Here is a 26,392-nt window from a genome sequence, read left to right as displayed (position 1 = left end):
GACAGTCTTCTCTTCCTTATGCAGGCTGTGTGTTCTACGGACGGCACAGACAGTCCTATCTTCCTTATACAGGCTGTGTGTTCTACGGACGGCACGGACAGTCTCCTCTTCCTTATATAGGCTGTGTGTTCTACGGACGGCACAGACAGTCTTCTCTTCTTTATACAGGCTGTGTGTTCTACGGACGGCACAGACAATCTCCTCTTCCTTAAGCAGGCTGTGTGTTCTACGGACGGCACAGACAGTTTCCTCTTCCTTATACAGGCTGTGTGTTCTACGGACGGCACAGAGAGTCTCCTCTTCCTTATACAGGCTGTGTGTTCTACAGACGGCACAGACAATCTGCTCTTCCTTATACAGGCTGTGTGTTCTACGGACGGCACAGACAATCTGCTCTTCCTTATACAGGCTGTGTGTTCTACGGACGGCACGGACAGTCTCCTCTTCCTTATACAGGCTGTGTGTTCTACGGACGGCACAGACAGTCTTCTCTTCTTTATACAGGCTGTGTGTTCTACGGACGTCACAGACAATCTCCTCTTCCTTAAGCAGGCTGTGTGTTCTACGGACGGCACAGACAGTCTCCTCTTCCTTATACAGGCTGTGTGTTCTACGGACGGCACGGACAGTCTCCTCTTCCTTATACAGGCTGTGTGTTCTACAGACGGCACAGACAGTCTTCTCTTCCTTATGCAGGCTGTGTGTTCTACGGACGGCACGGACAGTCCTATCTTCCTTATACAGGCTGTGTGTTCTACGGACGGCACAGACAGTCTCTTCTTCCTTATACAGGCTGTGTGTTCTACGGACGGCACAGACAATCTCTTCTTCCTTATACAGGCTGTGTGTTCTACGGACGGCACAGACAATCTCTTCTTCCTTATGCAGGCTGTGTGTTCTACAGACGGCACAGACAGTCTTCTCTTCCTTATGCAGGCTGTGTGTTCTACGGACGGCACAGACAGTCCTATCTTCCTTATACAGGCTGTGTGTTCTACGGACGGCACAGACAGATTTCTCTTCGTTATACAGGCTGTGTGTTCTACGGACGGCACAGACAATCTCTTCTTCCTTATGCAGGCTGTGTGTTCTACAGACGGCACAGACAGTCTTCTCTTCCTTATGCAGGCTGTGTGTTCTACGGACGGCACAGACAGTCCTATCTTCCTTATACAGGCTGTGTGTTCTACGGACGGCACAGAGAGTCTCCTCTTCCGTATACAGGCTGTGTGTTCTCCGGACGGCACAGACAGTCTTCTCTTCCTTATGCAGGCTGTGTGTTCTACGGACGGCACAGACAATCTCTTCTTCCTTACACAGGCTGTGTGTTCTACGGACGGCACAGACAGATTTCTCTTCATTATACAGGCTGCATGTTCTACGGACGGCACAGACAACCTCTTCTTCCTTACACAGGCTGTGTGTTCTACGGACGGCACAGACAATCTCTTCTTCCTTATACAGGCTGTGTGTTCTACAGACGGCACAGACAGTCTCCTCTTCCTTATACAGGCTGTGTGTTCTACAGACGGCACAGACAGTCTTCCCTTCGTTATGCAGGCTGTGTGTTTTACGGACGGCACGGACAGTCCTATCTTCCTTATACAGGCTGTGTGTTCTACGGACGGCACAGACAGTCTCTTCTTCCTTATACAGGCTGTGTGTTCTACGGACGGCACAGACAATCTCTTCTTCCTTATACAGGCTGTGTGTTCTACGGACGGCACAGACAATCTCTTCTTCCTTATGCAGGCTGTGTGTTCTACAGACGGCACAGACAGTCTTCTCTTCCTTATGCAGGCTGTGTGTTCTACGGACGGCACAGACAGTCCTATCTCCCTTATACAGGCTGTGTGTTCTACGGACGGCACAGACAGATTTCTCTTCCTTATACAGGCTGTGTGTTCTACGGACGGCACCGACAATCTCTTCTTCCTTATGCAGGCTGTGTGTTCTACAGACGGCACAGACAGTCTTCTCTTCCTTATGCAGGCTGTGTGTTCTACGGACGGCACAGACAGTCCTATCTTCCTTATACAGGCTGTGTGTTCTACGGACGGCACGGACAGTCTCCTCTTCCTTATATAGGCTGTGTGGTCTACGGACGGCACAGACAGTCTTCTCTTCTTTATACAGGCTGTGTGTTCTACGGACGGCACAGACAATCTCCTCTTCCTTAAGCAGGCTGTGTGTTCTACGGACGGCACAGACAATCGCTTCTTCCTTATATAGGCTGTGTGTTCTACGGACGGCACAGAGAGTCTCCTCTTCCTTATACAGGCTGTGTGTTCTACGGACGGCACAGACAGTCTTCTCTTCCTTATGCAGGCTGTGTGTTCTACGGACGGCACAGACAGTCCTATCTTCCTTATACAGGCTGTGTGTTCTACGGACGGCACGGACAGTCTCCTCTTCCTTATATAGGCTGTGTGTTCTACGGACGGCACAGACAGTCTTCTCTTCTTTATACAGGCTGTGTGTTCTACGGACGGCACAGACAATCTCCTCTTCCTTAAGCAGGCTGTGTGTTCTACGGACGGCACAGGCAGTTTCCTCTTCCCTATACAGGCTGTGTGTTCTACGGACGGCACGGACAGTCTCCTCTTCCTTATATAGGCTGTGTGTTCTACGGACGGCACAGACAGTCTTCTCTTCTTTATACAGGCTGTGTGTTCTACGGACGGCACAGACAATCTCCTCTTCCTTAAGCAGGCTGTGTGTTCTACGGACGGCACAGACAGTCTCCTCTTCCTTATACAGGCTGTGTGTTCTACGGACGGCACAGACAGTCTCCTCTTCCTTATACAGGCTGTGTGTTCTACGGACGGCACGGACAGTCTCCTCTTCCTTATATAGGCTGTGTGTTCTACGGACGGCACAGACAGTCTTCTCCTCTTTATACAGGCTGTGTGTTCTACGGACGGCACAGACGTTCTTCTCTTCCTTATGCAGGCTGTGTGTTCTACGGACAGCACAGACAGTCCTATCTTCCTTATACAGGCTGTGTGTTCTACGGACGGCACGGACAGTCTCCTCTTCCTTATATAGGCTGTGTGTTCTACGGACGGCACAGACAGTCTTCTGTTCTTTATACAGGCTGTGTGTTCTACGGACGGCACAGACAATCTCCTCTTCCTTAAGCAGGCTGTGTGTTCTACGGACGGCACAGACAGTTTCCTCTTCCTTATACAGGCTGTGTGTTCTACGGACGGCACAGAGAGTCTCCTCTTCCTTATACTGGCTGTGTGTTCTACAGACGGCACAGACAATCTGCTCTTCCTTATACAGGCTGTGTGTTCTACGGACGGCACAGACAATCTGCTCTTCCTTATACATGCTGTGTGTTCTACGGACGGCACGGACAGTCTCCTCTTCCTTATACAGGCTGTGTGTTCTACGGACGGCACAGACAGTCTTCTCTTCTTTATACAGGCTGTGTGTTCTACGGACGGCACAGACAATCTCCTCTTCCTTAAGCAGGCTGTGTGTTCTACGGACGGCACAGACAGTCTCCTCTTCCTTATACAGGCTGTGTGTTCTACGGACGGCACGGACAGTCTCCTCTTCCTTATACAGGCTGTGTGTTCTACGGACGGCACAGACAATCTCTTCTTCCTTATACAGGCTGTGTGTTCTACGGACGGCACAGACAGTCTCCTCTTCCTTATACAGGATGTGTGTTCTACGGACGGCACAGACAGTCTTCTCTTCCTTATGCAGGCTGTGTGTTCTACAGACGGCACAGACAGTTTCCTCTTCCTTAAGCAGGCTGTGTGTTCTACGGACGGCACAGACAGATTTCTCTTCCTTATACAGGCTGTATGTTCTACAGACGGCACAGACAATCTCCTCTTCCTTATGCAGGCTGTGTGTTCTACAGACGTCACAGACAGTCTCCTCTTCATTATACAGGCTGTGTGTTCTACGGACGGCACAGACAGTCTTCTCTTCCTTATGCAAGCTGTGTGTTCTACGGACGGCACAGACAGGCTTCTCTTCCTTATACAGGCTGTGTGTTCTACGGAGCCAACACAGTTAGGTCCTATGGCGACGATGGGATAGGAAAATCCTACGAATGGGAAGGAGGCGGCCGTGGCCTTAATTAATGTACAGCCCCAGCATTTACGTGGTGTGGAAATGGGAAACCACGGAAAACCATCTTCAGGGCTGCCGACATTGGGGTTCGAACCCACTATCTCCCGATTACTGGATACTGGCCGCACATAAGCGACTGCAGCTATCGAGTTCGGTAAAAGGATTGTAATTTTTAGGAATAGATAGAGAATATGTTCTCACACTTTATTTTATTTTGTTTACCTAACATTCGTGGCTCATATCCCTAGAATGTTTGGATGTGTTCAACATTGAGTTGCTTGCCTGAAATGCTAGAAATGTTGGTTTTCTTCTTCTTCTTCTTATATTTAGAAATTATTATGAGAATTAAGTTTGTTTACTGTATTAGTTTACCGGACGAGTTGGCTGCGCGGTTAGGGGCGCGCGGATGTTGGATTGCATCCGGGAGATAGTGGGTTCGAATCCCACCATCGGCAACCCTGAAGATGGTTCTTCGTGTTTTCCCATATTCACACTAGGCAAATGCTGAGGTTGTATCTTTTTTTAATGCTCTTCCTTCGGGTCGTCGACTTAAGATCTTTTGTCCCTACCTTGCACCATATGTTGTGAACCTGAGTGTATTTGGAAATGGATTACGAGTAAAGTGAGGAAAGGAACATTTAGGACGACACAAACATCCAGTCACCAGACCAGGGACATTAATCATTTACAATTAAAAACCCCTGACCCGGCCGGGAATCGAACCCGGGGCCGCCAGTGACAGATGGACGTGTTGCCCCTACGCCGCGGGGCCGGATGGGGCTGTATCAATTAAGGCCATGGCTGTTTCCTTCCAACTCCTAGGCCTCTCCTATCCCATCGGCACCATAAAACCTATCTGTGTCGGCGAGACGAAAAGCAACTAGCAAAACAAAATTGTATTAGATTTACTGTTCACGTAGGTTAAATGTTGCAGTACGTCAGGAGTTAAATTCAGTTTATATTAGTCTTCTATTTGGACTTCAGGTTACGTTACGCTTGAAACGGGGACCAGTATTCCTAACTTAGCCAGGTAAAATAAACCATCTATCTATTCTTTGTCTATCCGTCTATCAATCTACACCTAAAATATTTTGTAAATCCTCAGCATGAAGTTTAAATTCAGAAGATGCTAGGAATTTAATGTACAGAGGAAATGTAAGCTAAGAAAAATTATGTCTCAAATTCAAGGTCCACTGGACCATACAGTAACACTTCTATGGTAACATCTTACCTTTAGACATGGGAGACAGCATGTGGTAGTGTATTGCGGCACCACCAGCACTCTCTCCTACAATAGTCACTTGGTTTGGATCGCCACCAAATGCGGCGATGTTCTGCTGCACCCAACGTAAAGCAAGGACTTGGTCCTTCATTCCAGCGTTGCCCGGAACTACCTCGTCTTCAGTGCTCAGGAAACCTGAAAGAAATGTATGTTGCATGGCATCATTGAACTTGGAATAAGTAATCGTTATGGTTCTCGTCGTGCAGCAAAGATAAATTTGAAGGAATTAAAAATATTGCACACCCTCGCATCTACGGCGGATATCTATTTATTTTGGGGTGTCTAAATGTTGATGACATAAATGATCACCCAGAGCGTAGAGAAGTGGCAAATTGGTTCGCATTACAGAACTTTTCACAGTGTTGACCGAGAACAGTTAAGAATGAAACACTATCGAATATGCCCGCACCAACGAGTAGCTTGTCCCCTTTACAAGAAGAATGTGTTTCCAAACAGAACTTACGGAGCAAGCCTGGCAAGGATAGCATCACGGCGATGCAAGAACCTGGTATATTACGTCTATGGAGGCGTAATATCGAAAAGAGTGTGATGGTCCTTCCAATATATCTAATTCACCACAAGACGATGTTCTCAGGCAGACCATGTCTACGGGACGGACAGAAACATTACTGCAGATAATTGGCTTTCGAGTGTTTCATTCGCAGAAAAATGCTGAAGAAAATAATGTCGTCGCTCGTACTAGCAGGAAAAACAAACCTCAGTTGACAAATAAGCTAACTCGTGAATGGGAAAAGAATGAAACAGCTCTGGATTTGCACATTTTGGCGAGATCACATGTTTATCTTACGTACCAAGAAAAGGCAAAAATGTAATGATGACATTGGCCATTTATCCTAATTCAACTGATACTGATCTTACTTTGGCAGTCGAGAAAACACCCGAATTAACAACCTTGTTGCCGGGCCGCATGAATCAGACTGTTGAGGCGCTGGCCTTTCTGACCCTAACTTCGGAGGTTCGATGTTGGCTCAGTCCGGTAGTATTTGAAGGTGCTCAAAAACGTCAGCATCGTTTCGATAGATTTACTGGCACGTAAAATAATTCCTTCGGGTCAATATTTCGGTACCTCGGCGTCTCTGATAATCATCAGAGTAGTTAGTGTGACGCAAAAACAATTAACCTTAAAAAAGTACTAGCGTATGCAGTGTACGAGATGTCAGCTACGTATAGTGTGACAAAGAATACGAAGAGTTGGCCCATGGTTGAATTTTCGCGAGTGATAGGTTTGGCTTTTATCAAAGTACAAATGTATTTATTTATTTATCGCATGGCATATATGTATACAGAAACAAGAAAGCAAGTACATTATATTTTAATGTCCAAAATCAAACCAATCTCCAGGGTAGGCTCTTCTGCTACACTCCTTTACAATGAGTACGATTGTTTGAAAAGGAGCACCACAGTCACACTCGGGGGATTGTATCTTTCCCTATTTATACAGGGACGCAGCACACACACCATGAGCATATCGAATCCTATTAAGGATAGTCCAAGTTCTTCTTGGGATATCAGACCTCGAGTTAGGTGGGAAGAAAGGCCAGGGTTGTTCACCTGTTTTTGAGATCCATTCTTCCTTCCATTGGGCATAGGGGTTCAAATTGTCTTCTGTGAGCTTCTGAGCGAACTTAACTGGCGTATGCCTAGATTTCAACCGGTTCACCTGAAGGTCGGGAATAATGGAGTTTATGGGCAAGCCAGGTTTCTCATTTATTATGGAGTATTTTCTCAAGAGAGCTTGTGCTCTACGGAATAAAGGAGGCTTGATGTTGTTCAAGACAGGAAGCCGGTAAGTAGGAGTTGATCTTATTACACCTGAAATAATTCTCATAGTGTTGTTGAGTTGAGGGTCCACAAGTTTCATATGGCAGCTGTTGATCCACACAGGAGCACAATATTCTGCCGCAGAGAAAACTTATTTTTGCTAGTTGCTGTACGTCGCACCGACACAGATAGGTCTTATGGCGACGAGAGAGAAAACTAAACCAAGGGCAGAACATCTCAAGGTAGTTGCAGAAGCACCCCAGGTTGTACAACACAACTTCTGCAGAAGGTTGTTAGGACTCTAATCTTTGCTGCTGTATTTAGAGTGTCGGATCTAATGTTATACCTAAGTACTTTGGGTAATTATTGTGTATGAGGACCTTGCCGTTAAAAGACACTTGGCGAGTACAGTTTGCCATTTTGTTATTTAGATGAAAGCAGGTCACCTCAGTTTTTCTGGTGTTTGGTTGGAGTCTTCATTTCCGAAAATGGTCACTAAGGATGGAAAGGTCATCAGTTAAAATGTTCTCCGTACTTTTCAGGTTACTATGACTTGTAGCAAAAGCTATTTGTATATCATCAGCATAACAAAATTTTGTAGATTTCTTTGGTGGCAAATCTGATACATACAGATTGAACAGGAGAGGAACCAAGACTGATCCATGAGAGAGACCGTTGTTCAATCTTCTCAGTTTGATAGTCCTATTCCCTAGAACAACCTGAACGAGTCTATTGTAAAGAATGTTTCCAATTAATTGTACCGTGGTTTTTCATGGTAGTACCTGAAGAAGTTCACACAGCAGTCATTCTCTCCAAACCGTGTCATAAGCAGCAGAAAGATTCAGAAAAACAGCAGAGGTTTGGAACTGTTTCTGAAAACCTGGTTCAATGCATGTTGTGAGTGCAAGGACTTGGTCACAACAGCTACGATTCTGCCTAAAACCAGCTTGGTCAATAGGAATAAGCTGATTAATTACAATGCTAATTCTGATGTATAGTAATCTTTCAATGAGTTTATAGCAACAACTGAGGAGAGCGATTGGTCTGTAGATTTGTGATATATTTTTGGTTTACCAGGTTTCAATATGGTAAGGATTTTAGTGTTCTTAAACTCCTTAGGAAGAATACCTGTCTGAAGTATGTGGGTAAAGAAGTCAGTTTGAGAAGAATAGCAATTTCTGAACAACTTCTATAACAGCATCGTTAAAACTCTCATAACAGCGAACAATATCAATTTGAATTTTACATCTGAACGAAAACGTATTGGCAACGGCTAAATAATCCTCACTCTTTCCTGTTCTAATTTTCAATGTGTCTAACAGACGTTCAGTGAATTTATAGTGACTTTTTAATAGAAAGATGAGTGTTGGGCGATGTATGGCCGAGTTTTAATTAATTTTGTCAAGTAAACACTGAATATGTTGGTACAATGGAGTGCGAAAAATTGAACATTTCCTTCCCATCAACATTGAGGCTACCTCTGCTGGTTTCAGTCCATGATCTTAGGATTTGGATGTGGACACCTTTCCACAACCACACATAAGGATGTGCTTCGAAACATTCACCGAAAGGCCAAATCCATGATTTTTTACCAGGTCTACTCATCTTCGTCTAACAATACATTTTGAATATCTTGGGATGTAAATTGCCATGAATATTCAAAATGTGGACAGCGATAATATGAAAGACTTATTTCCTACTCTGTGGACAGTGTCCTAAGAGTAGGTCCTAAGTGAGCGAAATTTGCTCTTGAAAGGACTAAATATGACAATTCCGTAATTCCCATCCGTTCTGAAGATAAGCATTAAAGGATATTTTACTCCTAACATGTCAAGACTCACAATAGAACATTTATTATATGAGGTGAGTCAGCTGAGAACGTTCACTTCAAATAATTCCCAAACTGTCTAATATAAAGGAAATCTCTTTTCGCTTTCGGTTATATTACTATACGGCTCATAAATGAATTTGCCATACATCTCCAGGGCTGCAATACTTATTGAGGTAACGGCTCTAACATTATTTTCTTAAACTGAAAAATACTCTCAACTATGGACCCTGATAAAATCTACGAATACACTTAAATGTTATATTTTTCTGATGGGAAATGTTTGTGTTTATTGACAACTAAATCATATTACTATATTTGCTTTTGTGCAGGCTCCTGATTTTTTCTCTTACCTTCGAGATCAGGAAAAATAAGTTGTCTTCTTACCAAGCCATATCATGGTCTAAATATTTTCAGAATAAGGCAGAAGAGAAACTCTCTGATCTACTAAATTAGAATATTTTTCAAGAATAATTTTCACACATTAGTAGTGGAACAATGACAGTTCTGGATACAAGCGTCGGCATTTTTCTTGCTGAGTCAGCACCCGAGGTCTAGTAGAGTAGCTATGCATGTAGTGGCGGGCAATTTAAAATCCACGTGCTTTTTAACAAACCTCCGTTACAGTGAAAGTATTAGGGTCGTAGCCAGTCGGCATCCAGTCGATCAGCTAGTTTACGAGGCTGAGTTTTCAATTCGTAGAAGTAAATCCTTCGAGGTTACATCAATTCAAAACACCTGTCGACTAAAGAAAGGCTGTCGCGTGAGTAGCCGTCACTAAAATCAATGTGTATGTTGGGTATTCAAAACAAGGGCTAGTTTGATCCCCTACATCTCCACCAACAGCTGTCATGGATAGCCTAGGTGTCACTAAAGAGGCATACTAAGGAAATGAGGAGTGAGACAGTTTCCCGTTGCTTTTCTCACTGAGCCTGAAAGTAAGTTAACAATATACATTTCTGATCCCTGTCACACCTCATCTTATCAGCATGATGTTAGTGATTATTGATTTAAGAGGAAGTACACTTCTCTTCCTCACCCTTGTGAACAAAGTTCGAATCCTATGGTGCTTTATTCTAACAATGGTGTTAGAACAGGCTTTGAATCCATAATTTTTCTACTTAACGCAATATGATGTAGGACAAACGTATCCCCTGCTAAGTAGTAAAGTCGTTTTATCTGCACAGTGGTGTGATTCCTTATTCTGTAACGGTAACTAAATAACTATACAGATGTTGCATGTATGCGAATGCCGCAAAATCCATCTCCTTGGAACAAATATTTTTCATTGTATCCCCTGCTAAGTAGTAACTAAAATCATTTTATCAGCAGTGATTAAGAAGAAGTACAACTGTATGTCGGCATCTGCATGGTGATAGTAATTACTGATTTAAGAGGAAGCACACTTCTATTCCTCTTCCTTGTAAACAAAGTTCGAATCGCATGATTTTTAATTCTAACTATGGTGCTAGAACAGGGTTTGAATCCATGATATTTCTCCTTAACAAAATATGATGTAGGACAAAGGTAAGTAGTAAAATCATTTTATCTGCACAGTAGTATGATTTTGCATTCTGTTTCGATAACTAAATCACTATACAGACGTTGCATGTGCTCGAATCCCGCAAAATCCATCTCCTTAGTACAAAGGTATCCCCTGCTAAGTAGTGAATATTTTATCTGCAGTGATTCAGAAGAAGTATGCCGGATGGAGATATACAAGATTTGCAATCCTATATGCGCGCGCTTATTGCACAGAAGTACGTTTTTATCAACAGAAAGATTAATCCCATAATGCACGTAAAAGCAGAATTGGAATCTCATATTGTTTTGCGTTATAAGTTTTCTGTTCTGAACACTAATTGTCAACATGTTTTGTCATGTCGGATGAACACATACAACATTAGCTTGTTCTACAATCAACTCTAGTGTCTACTAATTTTAACACGATTGAACTAGTCTTGTCGAATATAGACATACAGCACAGTAACTATTGTGTTTTCATTATAAGTGTTTCTCCTCAATAACCAACATGTTTTCTCTCGTCGGATGAAGATATACAGCATTAGCTTGTTCTAAAATCAATTCTAGTGTTTGCTAATTGTAACAGGATTGAACTTGTCTTCTCGAATAGAGATATACAGCACAGTAAATATTGTGTTTGCGTTATAAATTTTCTGTTCTAAGCACTAATCGTCAATATGATTTCTCTTGTTCTACAGTCAACTCTAGATTTGCCCTTTAGACCTTTATCCATTTAACCCATTAGCACTTTAGCCCTTTAGCGCATTAGCCCATTAGCCCTTTCGATCATTCGCCCTTTATCGCTAGGAGGAGGGCATGGTGAGAAGTTTGTCCTCTACCCCTTTATCCCTTTAATTCATTAGCCCTTTTAGCCCATTAGACCTTTAGTCAATTAGCCCTTTATCCCTAGGAGGAGGGCACGGTGAGTAATTTGACCTTTAGTACATTAGCCCTTTAGCCCATTAGACCAGAACCCCTTTAACCCATTAGCCTTTTATCCCTAGGAAGAGGGCACGGAGAGAATTTTGCCTTTTAGCCCTTTATCCCTTTAAGACATTAATCCCTTTAGCCCATTAGCCCATTAGCTCTTTAGCCCTTTAGCCCATTATCCTTAGGAGGAGGACACGGTAAGGAGGAAGAGGAAGAGTCCTTTCGTCCTTTTGCCATTCTGATAAGACGTGACCCCTGGGTTCCATTCACTATCGTGTGTGTAGCACGATTTTATTCGGTTCAGCATTTTCCATTCCTACATTGAATAAACTTTAACACTTGTAACAGATTACAAAGTTAGGTTATAACAACATTCTATGTTTATCTACATATCATAATTCTGATAATGCTTTGCCTGCCCTAGTTCACAAATGTTAGGTAATAAAATTAATAGGATCATAAGTTGTAAGGCCCTAAGACCCTAAGGCAGCTCTCTAGTTAGGTCTATATGAATAGAATATATCAGTTACCTTGCCTAGTAGCACTTACCTCAATTCTCGAACGTCAAGCTGATAAAAATAATAGGTCATAAGTTAATGTTGTAAGCCCCTGAGGCAGCAGCTCTCTGGAGATAGGCCTATAAGAACAATGTATCACCATTAGCTACTAGTCCCTCTTTTTAAAGTTAGTCTCATATAACTAATATATAGCGTCCATCTTGCCTGGGGGTTTAGCACTAGGAAGTTGTACGCAGCCGCCATCTTGTGCAATCGTCCCTAGGCCGTCTCCTTAAATCTATGTCCCTCCTGAGCCAGATTTCTCCATACGAACCTATGTATATCCGCCACCTTGGGCTAGCTTTCTCCATACGAGCATGTGTATAGCCGCCCAAAGCCGTCTCCAAATTTCATCAGAACAAATGTTCAAATTCGCCCCGTCCCTGTTCCGCACATAATGCTAGTCTTCCCACTGTGCTCTCTCATACTCTTGATATCAATGTTGGTGTGATAGTTGCTCTTGCACGAGTTCAGTCCTGTAGGCTACGCTTCATTAATGACGTATGGCGTCCGGAGGGACCTGGTGCGGGTCTTTTACCCGTAGACGGCCTGTTAGGCGACCTACATATCTGTGAAGATGAGGGCGCTACCTAGGATGATATCTAGCACTGAATACGCCACACACACCCACCCAGCGCCATGGCAATTAACCAGTAAAACATAAAATCCTCGACCCGGACGGGAATCGGACACGGGACTCTCTGGACCAAAGGCCAGCACACTAACCATTTAGCCCTGTAACCGGACGCCCTGTATTCTGGGAACAGTAGATAAATTTGATTACCACATGAAGTTCCACGGGGTGTTAATTGATGAAATTGGAGATGTAACCTGGTAAACCAAAACTGCACGAGCCACAACATAGCCTATGTAATTTTATGACATGTATGTAATAACATCAGATGCGCGCCACTCAATTGTTCAGCTATGTACTCTCAATAATTCTCTTGACGAGCATTGACATCAGGTCGCACGTGTTCCATCCACGGGTGCCAGTGCAGAGTATGTTCCAGTAATAATCCTCTGTTCATTGGGGTGACGTATTTCCAATATGTGTGGCATGATTTTAGTACTTGAATGAGTTTTTCCGGCAACAGATTTTCTCAATACGGCGTAGTCTCTTCTCAACATTCATGAACATTTTGCGATCTGGATGTCTTGTGGCTTTTGTTTGGATATTGTTGTGCATAAATCCTAGCTAAGTGCCGTTGGTGACAACATTTTCCCTCAATTTCTTCAGGTAGCCAGTTATTCACTCCACTGTGTGCGTAAATAAATCATTATCACATTGTGCGGTTTAAAACATTTAATATTATCACAGGCAACCTTCAGATGAGAAACGGATATGAAATTGCTTTTAAGGAACAGCATTGATTCGTTGCACGGCTGGCAAACGTAACACACTTGAAGACATTCCATTTTATCAAGAAGTACGTGTCAGATTTTGAGAGAATTCACTAGTGCATTGAAGAAACGATTAATTGATATTTATTGTGTCCGAATGTTACATTAAATGTCACTTACCGAATATACCAAGTCGGTAGTTTATGCTAACATAAACTATTCCTTTATTGATGAGGAACTGAGGACCTTGTCTATTGCGGTTACCAGAGCCAAACATGAAACCACCTCCGTGGATCCAAACCATCACCGGTTTCAAGGATCCTGAGCCTGGAAGCTGAAACAATTCAACAGTTTAACTAAAAAGCATACAAAGTTATTTCTGCACTACTGGACCTTATCTTACTACCTCTTCGTGAATTTGAAGATGTGATAAACTTAACACGCATTAGTGGACCACATATCCAAGGCGGTAAAATTGTGCTCGGTTCACTCGGAGGACAAGGGCTTTGATTCCCCGCCAAGATATTTAACCCATTGAGCTTTGAACGTCCGTATGGAGAAGGATTTTGCTTTGATTTACTACAGGCTTGCTCAAAAGTCACACATGAACTTGCACAATTTATAACAAATGACTTTGCTTATGCCATACTGGCTTTGCAAATCTGGCTACCGTTCAGTTCTCCTCAAAGATGGTCTCTATTCAAAGCAGTTTCATTCCCTTGTCAACAGTCTACGGCTGTAACGAATCTTTTTTCTCGCGAATATTGTTCTTGAACTCCAGAATGTTTGTTAGCTTGTTGACGTATACACGTATACACCCGAAGAAAATCATTTGAGACTGCCGGACTTGGGTGAAGGGCATGATAATTGCTGACTTAATAAGGGAAGTTCAATAGCCTTCCTTCACAGCTCGGTGCTCACTTACTGTACGGCTACGTTCCCGAGTGTCTTTTAGAAAATGTGGAAGGAGAAGAGTACGTCATTTTAAAGAGGAATATCATAGCTTATGAGGTGTTTCGAACCGAACAAGTGACAGCGCGGTTTGGGTCACATAGTTGTTAGGTTGCATTCGAGATATCGTGTGTCCGAACCACTGTATTGGCATGTCTGAAAGTGGATTTACGTGGATTCCCATTCACACCAGGCAAATCTTGGGGTTCTACACCTCAATTAAAGCCACAGTCGCTTCTTTTCCACTCCTAACCGTTTCCTATACCATCGTCGCTCTAAGAGCTACAGTAAATGTGTCGGGGTGACGTAAAGTAAATTCGAATAAAAAACTGAAAACCAAAACAAAGACATTTCAACAAACATAGTACTCCATTTCCACCATTTGTATCAGTTTATAGTTGTTGTTTTGTTGCTGTTTATGTCATCGGCCCATAGAGTGTTTTGATGCTAATTTCCATGTCAACATGCTGTGGCATTGTATGCTACACAAATCACAGTAGACACGCAAATGAACGAAACATCTACTTTCAATCTTTCCCTAAAGACACTGAACCTTGTAAACAAATAATACAAGGATTTGTTCCGAAAAGTTTGCAAATGGAAGATTATGAACGAGATTTAAAGTCAGGATTACTTCAGTTAAACCCTAGAAGAAAGCTGAAATCTATCGCTCTTCCACATTTGAAGTTGCCGTGTGATGAAGGTAAAGATTGTTACACTCATGTTCATAAAAAACAGAACACCTTGAAAGACTAGAGATAGGAATTTCATATTCACAGGATATGTTCATTAGCATGTTCTGCAGGAAGGATTAGCATTTCAGTCACCTAGGTTCAGCAAGTGTCCTGCTGCCTAGTAGGCTCTGGGTCCTCCATGTGCACTAATAATTTGTCAGGCGTGATGGCATCCACGCGTATAATGGCGTCCTGGGATATAGCCATCCATGTTACATTCACCTGGTTCCACAGTTCATCTTTGGTGGTTGGCATTGGCTCACAGAGCCGCATCCGTCGTTTCGCCATACCCCAAACATTTTCGATTGATGACAAGTCCGGTGATCGGGTGGACCAGTGCAATAGTCTGACATCCTGCGATAACAAGAAGGCACGTGTGCGTGCAGCAACATGTGATGGTGCATTGTCCTGCTGAAGTATGGCGTCCGGGGTGTCCTGCAAAAAGGGTATGGCTACGGGTCGCAGGATGCCATTTACGTAGGTAAAACAGGTCACAGTGCCCTGAACACGTACCATCTCTGATTTGTGGTTATATCCAATAGCACCCCACACCGTAAGGCCTCGATTTGGCGCTGTATGTCTTGTGCAAATGCAGTCAATGTGAGGCCTCTACCCATGTCTGCGGCGAGCCAAAATGCGGCCACCATTTTCCAACAAAGAGAACCTGGATTCTTTCGAAAACACAATCTGCTGCCATTCCTGTCACCAGTTAAATCGTTTCGTACACCATTGCACTTCAGCATGCTTATGCACATTATCCAAAGGTAGGACGGACTATCACTACTGAATGTGAGCGATATGTTCCAGGATTTGTCCTGCAAATGCTATTTGGATGAGGTGTCGATATTCTCGGAGTGTGGTCTGGGTGGTGCAAGCAGACCCATCTCGTAGTGTTCTACGGTCTCCTGTGAAACTTTCTGTACACACCCGTTGCACTGCCGGCAAACTTCGTCCCACACGAGCTTCAATTTCCCGAATTAATGCACCAGGTTCGCTCATGCCAGTAATACGCCCTATTTCAATCTCACTAATTTGACGGTACGGTTCTCGCATGCGCCTGCGAGGCACCCTGCACGTCTGCTCAAGTTTCACTGATCCATTACCTTCGGTGTATAGCGACAACAAGAGCCGCAGGCACAATTTACCAGTCGGTGGTTGTTCGCCGATATATCGATGTGGAACTCGAATCTAAGAGCCTACATCGTTAAATGCTAATAATTTCTTCAAAACATACTAGTGTACATGTCCTGTGAATATGAACTTCCTATCTTGATCATTTCAAGGTGTTTCGGTTTTTATGGACATGAGTGCATTATAGCAGTGCGAAAAGTCAGAGATTAATGTTACAAAGAAGAAAGGGAAGAGTCTCGTGTGTATGTTTGACAATTCTGAAAGAAAAGTAAAAGAGAAGATTCCCAATGAAATCAATGTGTCCGGTTCGAGAGAAATTTCGCATACCGGTACTTTACCCTCGGAACACACCTTAAACGAAGAATCATTGACTGAAAATATTAAACAGCAGAATAATTTTCTGGGGGAGGAAAGTAAGGATTTCCTCCTAACATAAGGAGTACCAAATACTGAGGTTAAGAACACGAGAAGTGTCTGTCAGATATGTGGAAACATATTTTCTTCCTATCAAAAATAGGTATTCATTAAAGGAAAATTTCCTAACTGGTCCTCATATGATATGGTTCCGGTGGCAGTCGAGGGATCCTGGAGCGAGTCCTCGTTTTCCTCGATATCATGTATGTCTTGCTGAGAGCCATAGGTGCCTGGCCACGCCGGATCGTGCAGTGCGTCATCACCAACGATGTCCCACAGCGCAGATCTCTACCGTTCATATTCCACATAGATGGATTCAGGCAAGGGAGGAGCTGTTGAAGAGTATCATTCTCCGGGTCGAATAGTTGCCAATAGTCTTGAAGTGTTTCGGTGTGGGACCGTAGTAGACCGTAGTAGACCCCGTTCCTGATCCCGCTCCTTCCGCATAAGGAGTCCTACGGGCCCAGTGATGCGGACGGCTCATGCCGTATTATTATTATGAAGTCCCATCACCTGATCCGCTGATGCACCTACTGACGTCCCTGCAGGATCAAGCCTCCTCGTATACTCAAATGAGGCTCGCGTGTACTGTATCTAGCACTTCCCTGGAGGGGGATCTGCCGAATTGGTTGTTGAGGCAATGGGGCTCCACAAGATGGCAATCCCATCTCTGATGCTAACTTTATTACATTAAGATATATACAAGTGAATAGTTATTGTGATGCAACAAGGAAGCACGCTCGGATGGCAATACATATAGCACTATTGCGCTATCAGTATATACAATAATAATTATGCTATCATACTGGTAAACCTGTAGGTCAGTGAGAGTCCGGTGGACTGCATCGCTACTGCCGCCATCTCCGCCGCATTAATAGAAGCTAGGCACTCGAACGCAGGAATGGAATATGGCGTGGTGTCTGCGAAGATCTATGGTGGCCAGCTGACATTCTTGGACGTGTGGCAAGGAAGCCCGGGGTGATCAGTCGGCCGATCCAGGAAACCTCTCTTGAAAATATATGTTTTGACAAGAGCACTGGCCATCCCATGATCCAGACTAGCCATGAATAGAAGCCTGAAACCTGATGAAGTTGGTAAGGGGAACATCGCGCCAGCGCGTGCACAAGAGAGGAGGGTACGCGTCTGGGTGGCATGGTGCAGAGAAATCTGCTGAGCAGGAATGTCATTTGTAACCACAATGTATGTAAGGATACTTCCGGGTGCAGGACCGATTTGGAATAGTTCAGAGTGATACCGAAGATGGCTCACAAGTAAAGATCAATATCCAGCATTAATTTACACGTCAGTTGAGGGGAATGAATGGGCCAATCGTCCAGGTGGGGACGATGCCGTGTGGCAACTTTTGTTGTACTCGCACGATGGGTTCATGCTGACAATTTCTATTTTTCTTTTAGAATTATAATTGGAATTTCTATAATTATAATTAAGTGAATTAATGTAACTTGAATCATAATATATGTTTGAAGTACTAAACAAAGTAACAGTTATTGCAGAGCATACATGCAGATTGAATCTAGTCTCTGCTGTTTGATACTGTAACTTATCATACTCCTGTTTACTCACCTCTGGCGTGAATACATTCAGGAAGAGGCAGTCTTCATCACTATAAGAGTCTCTTATAGGGCCGCTAGGCTGCTTGCACATGTGCCCTTCCTTTAGTGCTTCCAGGGTTCCATTCCACGGCTCAGCAGGGACAGGAGCCTGTCAGGAATATAAAACAACAACAAACTAAGTGAATTGGCTACCAATGCTTAATAAAGTATTTATTTATTTATTTACAACTTATCCAAAATGCATTTGCAAATGTGTAGTAAGATATTATGCATATACATTATCCTTGCAACTATTTACACCCGCAAAGCACTTACTGTGCTTATCTACCAGTGTTGTTGTTTCATATTCTTATACATTGTTGTAATTCTTATTGTTTATTACATTAATAAGATTCGTACATTTACATTGGTATAATTAGCATGGTATTTTAGTCATGTTGTCTCTGTTTTTATCAATCCCTTAAAGTATCATTCAAAATAGATAAGTCTGATACATTTTTCATTAATGTGCAAATATTTAAATTGTTTTTATATTTTATTATCCATAGTTTATTATGTTATTTTAATTGGTATTTTATTCCCAAGTACGTCAATCCTAAGGGAAACTTGTTCAAAATTTAGGAATTACAACTTGTAGTGTTCTCGATCCATATTTGTTGTAGTGTCTGATCATCTGAAAATAACTGCTATGCTTCAGTATTTTTCCATGTGTATGATCATTTACAATTCTATGCTGAGTCTTCTAGGAATGTTCTTTAATTACGTTACACATATAAGACTGTTTAACTCTCGAGAACCTTATCAACTGGTACATCACTGTTAACACGTTCTCACTTGAGCTAACTATTGTAAGTTTTCTTTTCAAAAGAATGTTTTGATTATACGATTTTGAAAAATTTGTGTCATGTTTATGTGTGTAACTGATGCCGATTCCAATACACGTACACCATATGATATAAGTGATTCAACAACTGAACGATAACCTACTTTTAAGCTATCATGGGATAATATGTACTTAACCACTTGCATTTTGAGAAGCTTAGCCTCAGACTCTCCTACAACTTACTAACCTGTTGCTTCCATGAAAAATATATATCTATTATTATACTTAGATATTTCATGTTATCAACTTCCTCTATTACATAGTCATAATTGCATGGTATTTGTTCACGATCACGAACACACTAAACTGAATGACCTGGTATTCAAACGTTTTCTCTCTGCATTTTTGGGGTACTAATGTACTAGTCTTTTGTTTCTGAAGTGTTAAATATTAGCCCCTATTCATGGCGCCATTATTGAAATTTGTTGTACTCTATTTGTAAATGCTTTTCTGCCACTTTTGAGTTTTTATGTACTGATGCAATTAGTTTATTATCCGTATACATGAAATTTTTACAGTTTATAACGTATTAGCTTATATCGTTGATAAATATAATATACAAAATGGGTCCCAGGATACTTCCTTGTGGAACACCTCTTTAAATAGAAGTTATTTATCCTTACATATTATCAGTTTTTACCCTATACTTTCGATCAGTCAAGCAAATTTCAAAAACTTTTAGTGGCGTTCCTCTTACCCGACACAGTAAATAGATATTTTGATGCAATATAGGACTAGACCCGGATGAAAATTCATATCGTGGTACTGCGCTCTCAGTAGGCCTATATACATTTATTCTGTAATATTGATAAACCCCAAAGTCAATTAGAGCCCCGTGGTCTGTGGTTGTAGTATTGTTAATTAGTTAAGGATATGAAAAGTTGCTATAAAATTAATAGCAACTCTAAAATTGTTCTGAGAAGTATAGCTTGTTAGTAGAGATATGACAATGACAGACACGTTCCAAATATCAACAGCTGAAAGGTACAGATGTTTTCAGGGTGCTCAGATTTAAACACATATAATTGTATTAATAAGAGAGAATTAAAAATGAATACTAGGGTAAAATGGGTATTACAAAATGGAAAGCGTTTTAAAATGAATAATGTAGAACATGTATTAAGAAATAAATAATGGTAATCCGTGGTATTTATCTGTCAAAAGACTTGTAGTCAATGAGTTGTCAAAGACGAGTGTGTAAAATAGAACTGAGTTGAAATAATAATGAAATTATATGCTACTTGTTCTAATTAATATATATTTGAGTTTCGGTACAATTGACATATTATCACTGAAATAATCAAGTATCATGTGTGACAAAGAAATTATAATGTCTAATGACAACTGCCTGGATAAAAACATGACGTGCTAAATTAGCAGTGGAGGAGGCCGAAGGAAGGATACCATAATTGACCACTGTGATAGGTGACCAGATGGAGTAAGACAAGTGGACATTTCCTTGCTATATTTTCTTATTTTCATTCTTCTTGCATTAGATGTGACTAGAAGAGTACCTCTTTCGTAATGTTAGAACTGGTTTCTTTATTACCCCTCGAACAGGGTAAACCTAGGCTAACCTGTACTTCAAGGAGTCCACATATTTGGAGTTACCTATGTGTGTTTACAGGTTATGAATCTAGGGAGTATCAGCATGGAATAATTATATTTGGGGTATACTTCATATATCTATTATGAGAGTAACAATCATGAGCCAATATTCGTAGTAAGCCTCGATATGAAAGAACATAAAAAGGTGATACGCTTATTGTAATTTCAACACGTTGAATTTGAAGGCATTTCATTCGAAGGCCATTGATGATATTTAACCAAAGTGGAGTGTATATTGAGGAGGGTATGTCGACTTGAGCATTTTATAGCGTTATATTATTACGTATATGTCCGGCTCCATGGCTAAATGATTATCGTGCTGGTCTTTGGTCACAGAGGTCCCGGGTTCGATTCCAATCAGGGTCTGGAATTTTAACCATCATTGGTTAATTTCGCTGGCACGGGGGCTGGGTGTATGTGTCGTTTTCATCATCATTTCATCCCCATCATGACGCGCAGGTCACCTATGGGAGTCAAATCAAAAGCTGCAGCTGGCTAGCCGAGTCCTAGGACACTCCCGGCACTAAGCGCCATACGCCATTTCTTTTTCATTGTGTATACGATTTGTAGTGATCACTTGTTTGATAATAATAAGACGTATAAGAAAGAGATCTTCAACAAGGTTAAATATAAATGTGTCACCGTAGAAATGGATGTAATAAATAGTTATGTTCGTCTATATGGAGTAGTGCATAGACTACGTATAATAAAAAAGGCGGAATAATGATGAATTGTCGATAATATTGTAACGAGGGGTCGTAATTGTGATCCTGGAAGTTTTTTGACATAGACACGATTAATAAGAACTAAGACTATTTTATTTGGAATAAGTAACTCTAGATAATAGTAGTGCATGAGTGTTAAGATGATGTATATGTGAGCATAGCGTTCTTCCTGATTTATGTGCCAACCATCCTTGATTGAGATTGACATATTAATTCATTAGTAAAGGTAGTGCTGTAAAATGAGAAGTTTTATTATCTCAGTTATAAACGTGTGTCACAAGCGAGGATTTATCGTACTGCATATCATCCAGATACGATCTTAGCATGTGGAATTCTTAAATTAATATCTGGATTACTCGACGTATAGGGTTAGGATATTATAAGATATGCCGATGATAAATTCTGAGAAAAAAATTAGCTAAGTAAGGTAACGAATAAAGGAAAGAATATAATTAATATACTCCGTGTATTTCTTCCAGGTACCATTTTCTTAAGTTGTGTATGTTTTATACACAGTTCAAAAAATTAAGGGAACATGTTTTGTAACGTCTGGTATGTGAACGTTCATTTGGTAAATGCGGTTCCAATGGTCGTACAGCATACCTTGAAACCTTAGCTACTCAGGGTATGTCAAATCGAAGTTATACTCCATCTGTAGGCGTAGAAATGCATTAAACTCTCAGGTGATCCCTCAAAACAAAGTGAATAGCGGTGCGTCTGTGTGTCGTTGGGAGGTACACAGACTACCGAGGTCATATGAGCACGTTGTACATCAACCAGCACATCCCATGAGACGCTGTGGATCTCAATGTATTTCCGTCAGTTATTTCGCGCTTGTGGAAACGCTACAATGAGAGAGGCAGTTTACAAGGAGGGTTGGACAAAGTCGTAGACGCATGACAATCCGACAAGATGACCGATATCTGACCATCTGTGCGTTGCGGCGTCGTTTAGCAACTGTCAGAGAATTGCGATTAGACCTCTGGAGGGTCACTGGAGTCACGATTCTGACCAGACAGTAAGGTACAGGTTAAGAGAAGTGTCCTTACGACCCAGACGTCCTGTTCGAGTGCCCCGTTTAACGAAGCAACATCACGCAGCTCGCTTTCTGTTTGTCCGTACCCACGACAACTGGCAACTTCGCCTTTGGAGAACTGTGTCGTTCGCAGACGAGTCAAGATTTCCCCTGACAAAGCGTGGTGGACGTCAACGTGTATGGTGACCAATGAATGTCAAATACGAGTATTGTCCAGGAAGGCGACCGATTCGGACAAGGTACTGTGATGGTCTGGGTTGGCATCAATATTGATGGTCCTACGGATCTTGTCGTCGTCCATGGTAATCTTACCGCTACGGTGTCCATCGAGTAGATACTGCTACAGCATGCGTTGATTGCTGCATACGGTGTTGCCATAAATTGTTACTAATGCACGACAATGCCAGAGCTCATATAGTGCACATCGCCAGAGCTGTCTTGCGAGAACATGACGTTCAAAGCTCGACAGAAGTCTTCGTGGGCATCCTGTTTCACCACGGACTCTCCAAGACCACAACAGGCTCTCACTGAAGAATGGGACCTGATACCGCAAAACGTGACCTCCATCAACTTATACGGAGAATGCCACGTAGTTGCCAAGCTGTGACAAATATTCGTGGAGGACATACACATTACTGAAACTCTCCAACTGTGATAAAAATCCACCCTGGAAGACTGTTATCACTTTGTTTCGCCCTATTTGTACATTTCCGTTTGTGTTCTGAAAATGAACGCTAATTCATCGATGATTTTTGAATACTTCAACGGTAAAGAATAAAGGTTTAATTGGTAATATACCTGGGTGTGAGGTATTGTTTTGTGGAGCATGGCATACGTTCAAAAACATGATCCCCTATTTTTTTTGAACTGTGTAATTGCACACTTCTACTTCCGAATATGTGTATAATTATTTTTGGTCATTATTTTAATTAGCAAACAGCATTGGATGCTCATCTCAGTAGTAGTTGCCCTTTATTCTTAAAGGAATTAGCAGCGTTGTTTCTTTTCTTTGTGTTGTTAATATGGGTAATCTCCTGTCAAGTATAGATACACTGACTGACAGAGCAAATGCAACACCAAGAAGGAGTGGTCAGAACTTTATGCCAATTGCAGGGTAGACTGATGTCACTGAGGTATGCTCATGATGTGAAATGCGCCGCTGTGCTGCGCACGTAGCGAACGATAAATGGGACACGGCGTTGGCGAATGGCCCACTTCGTACCGTGATTTCTCAGCCGACAGTCATTGTAGAACGTGTTGTCGTGTGCCAAAGGACACGTGTATAGCTAAGAATGCCAGGCCGCCGTCAACGGAGGCATTTCCAGCAGACAGACGACTTTACGAGGGGTATGGTGATCGGGCTGAGAAGGGCAGGTTGGTCGCTTCGTCAAATCGCAGCCGATACCCATAGGGATGTGTCCACGGTGCAGCGCCTGTGGCGAAGATGGTTGGCGCAGGGACATGTGGCACGTGCGAGGGGTCCAGGCGCAGCCCGAGTGACGTCAGCACGCGAGGATCGGCGCATCAGCCGCCAAGCGGTGGCAGCCCCGCACGCCACGTCAACCGCCATTCTTCAGCATGTGCAAGACACCCTGGCTGTTCCAATATCGACCAGAACAATTTCCCGTCGATTGGTTGAAGGAGGCCTGCACTCCCGGCGGCCGCTCAGAAGACTACCATTGACTCCACAGCATAGACGTGCACGCCTGGCATGGTGCCGGGCTAGAGCGACTTGGATGAGGGAATGGCGGAACGTCGTGTTCTCCGATGAGTCACGCTTCTGTTCTGTCAGTGATAGTCACCGCAGACGCGTGTGGCGTCGGCGTGGAGAAAGGTCAAATCTGGCCGTAACTGTGGGGCGCCCTACCGCTAGACAACGCGGCATCATGGTTTGGGGCGCTATTGCGTATGATTCCACGTCACCTCTAGTGTGTATTCAAGGCATGTTAAATGCCCACCGCTACGTGCAGCATGTGCTGCGGCCGGTGGCACTCCCGTACCTTCAGGGGCTGCCCAATGCTCTGTTTCAGCAGGATAATGCCCGCCCACACACTGCTCGCATCTCCCAACAGGCTCTACGAGGTGTACAGATGCTTCCGTGGCCAGCGTACTCTCCGGATCTCTCACCAATCGAACACGTGTGGGATCTCATTGGACGCCGTTTGCAAACTCTGCCCCAGCCTCGTACGGACGACCAACTGTGGCAAATGGTTGACAGAGAATGGAGAACCATCCCTCAGGACACCATCCGCACTCTTATTGACTCTGTACCTCGACGTGTTTCTGCGTGCATCGCCGCTCGCGGTGGTCCTACATCCTACTGCGTCGATGCCGTGCGCATTGTGTAACCTGCATATCGGTTTGAAATAAACATCAATTATTCGTCCGTGCCGTCTCTGTTTTTTCCCCAACTTTCATCCCTTTCGAACCACTCCTTCTTGGTGTTGCATTTGCTCTGTCAGTCAGTGTATATTGAATTTAACATCTTACATACTTATCTACTACTGACGACTAATAAGTGAGAGAGAAAACTTTTTGCCCAAAATAAAGCGGAGAAATTTCCAACGTTGTCAACACATAAAGTCCACCTCTGTGGTGTAGTTGTTAGCGTGATTAGCTGCCGTCCTCAGAGTCCCGGGTTCTATTCCCGGCTCTGCCACGAAATTAGAAAAGTGTTACAAGGAGTGCAACGGAGTCCACTCAGCCTCAGAAGGTCGGCTGAGTAGATGGGTGTTCGATTCCCTCCTCAGCCATCCTCGAAGTGGGTTACCGCGATCTCCCACTTCTCCTCCAGGCAAATTCCGGGATGGTATCTAACTTAAAGCCATCTTTTACCTTAAAATCATTACTCACATTAAAGGCACTGTAACCTGGTGCGCTGAACTGAGGCCCACTGAGTGCCTTATTTCTCTCATGTCCCTCATATTGTGAAACGGTATCTCAGTTGGGGCATGATTTCGTTAAACAAGGTCCGAATGCATATATCCTGAATTGTCGCTACAAAAGAAATTGATCATTTATGGACGAGTTTTGTAACAATTAATACATTAATTTAATTAGACAATGTACCCGCCTCGTGGCTATGACGTCAAATTCTGACACGGTGGTTAGCTGGTTCGTGTCCCGTTGTCGGAAAAGTGTTCAACCATCACAACGATGGCTGGCAGGGTAGAGGAGATGGTGGTATACAATTTCTAAACACTAGATTGAGTGCCAAAAGACGGGGATCAGATCCTAATCTCTCCGCAGAGTTCATATCAAGTGGGGGCGTATGACGTTGCTTAAGTTATTCTTCCGTCCAATGGAGACTGTAAGGCTTGAGCAGACTCCCTTGTATTTTTCGACAGGAGCAGGATACATACCTATACCAGTTCTCACCCTCTCCCTACGCCATCATAATCATCATCTTCATCATCAGGACACTTTGTATTTTATATGAAGAAAATCTATAAGCCGATTTTATTCTTTAAACTCTCCAATTTCCCTTAAGTTTAAAATTTGAGGGCACACTGAAAATACATCACAATTTTTATGACAGTTTCTTACCTTAAAACGGAGATTTCCCACCGGAGGCTTAGCGTAAGGTATGCCGAGGAAGGTATAATAACTAGAAAGATTATCTGGAGTCACCTTCCTCCCCCTCAGAGCACCCTGCGGCAGAGTTATTATCGGGTATTCGTCATCAGCGAAGACTTCCGCCAGCTGACTGGTAGCCAGGACGAATAAAGTCCAGAGTAGTGCTCTTGTGCCCTTCATTTCTATGCTATGCAGATCATGGATCGCTCACAGTTATATAGAGCTGAATAAGCACTTATGATGTAGATAAAGTGGAACCAAGTGATAAGATTTACCTCTCAAGAGCTGAACGTCAATTGTTTTGGCAAGGTTTGTTTTCTTCGATAAGACACTTCTCTAATTGAGCGCAGAAATTTATCTCATTTCATTAGATCACCTCCTCTCCACATGTCTCCTACGACCTTAGCTTCTGGCCTAC

At 42.9% G+C, this 26,392-nt stretch overlaps 1 protein-coding gene across 1 annotated transcript in view; it reads right to left on the bottom strand.

Moving 5' to 3' along the window:
- The window catches only part of LOC136877325 (esterase FE4), an 83,519-nt gene extending 57,354 nt beyond the window's left edge, over window positions 1-26,165 (bottom strand). The window contains exons 1-4 of the mRNA XM_067151267.2: window positions 25,945-26,165; window positions 18,157-18,294; window positions 13,523-13,676; window positions 5,327-5,512 (exon numbers count right to left, since the gene is read on the bottom strand). Of these exons, the coding sequence (XP_067007368.2) occupies window positions 5,327-5,512; window positions 13,523-13,676; window positions 18,157-18,294; window positions 25,945-26,154 (688 nt within the window). The 5' untranslated portion in view covers window positions 26,155-26,165. The remainder of the gene's footprint in view (window positions 1-5,326; window positions 5,513-13,522; window positions 13,677-18,156; window positions 18,295-25,944) is intronic.
- Window positions 26,166-26,392: the final 227 nt, after the last annotated feature.

This window comes from Anabrus simplex, chromosome 7, assembly GCF_040414725.1.
Source record: "Anabrus simplex isolate iqAnaSimp1 chromosome 7, ASM4041472v1, whole genome shotgun sequence".
NCBI lineage: Eukaryota > Metazoa > Arthropoda > Insecta > Orthoptera > Tettigoniidae > Anabrus > Anabrus simplex.
Note: the sequence above shows the minus strand (reverse complement) of the source record. Positions and strands in the feature narration are given on the sequence as shown.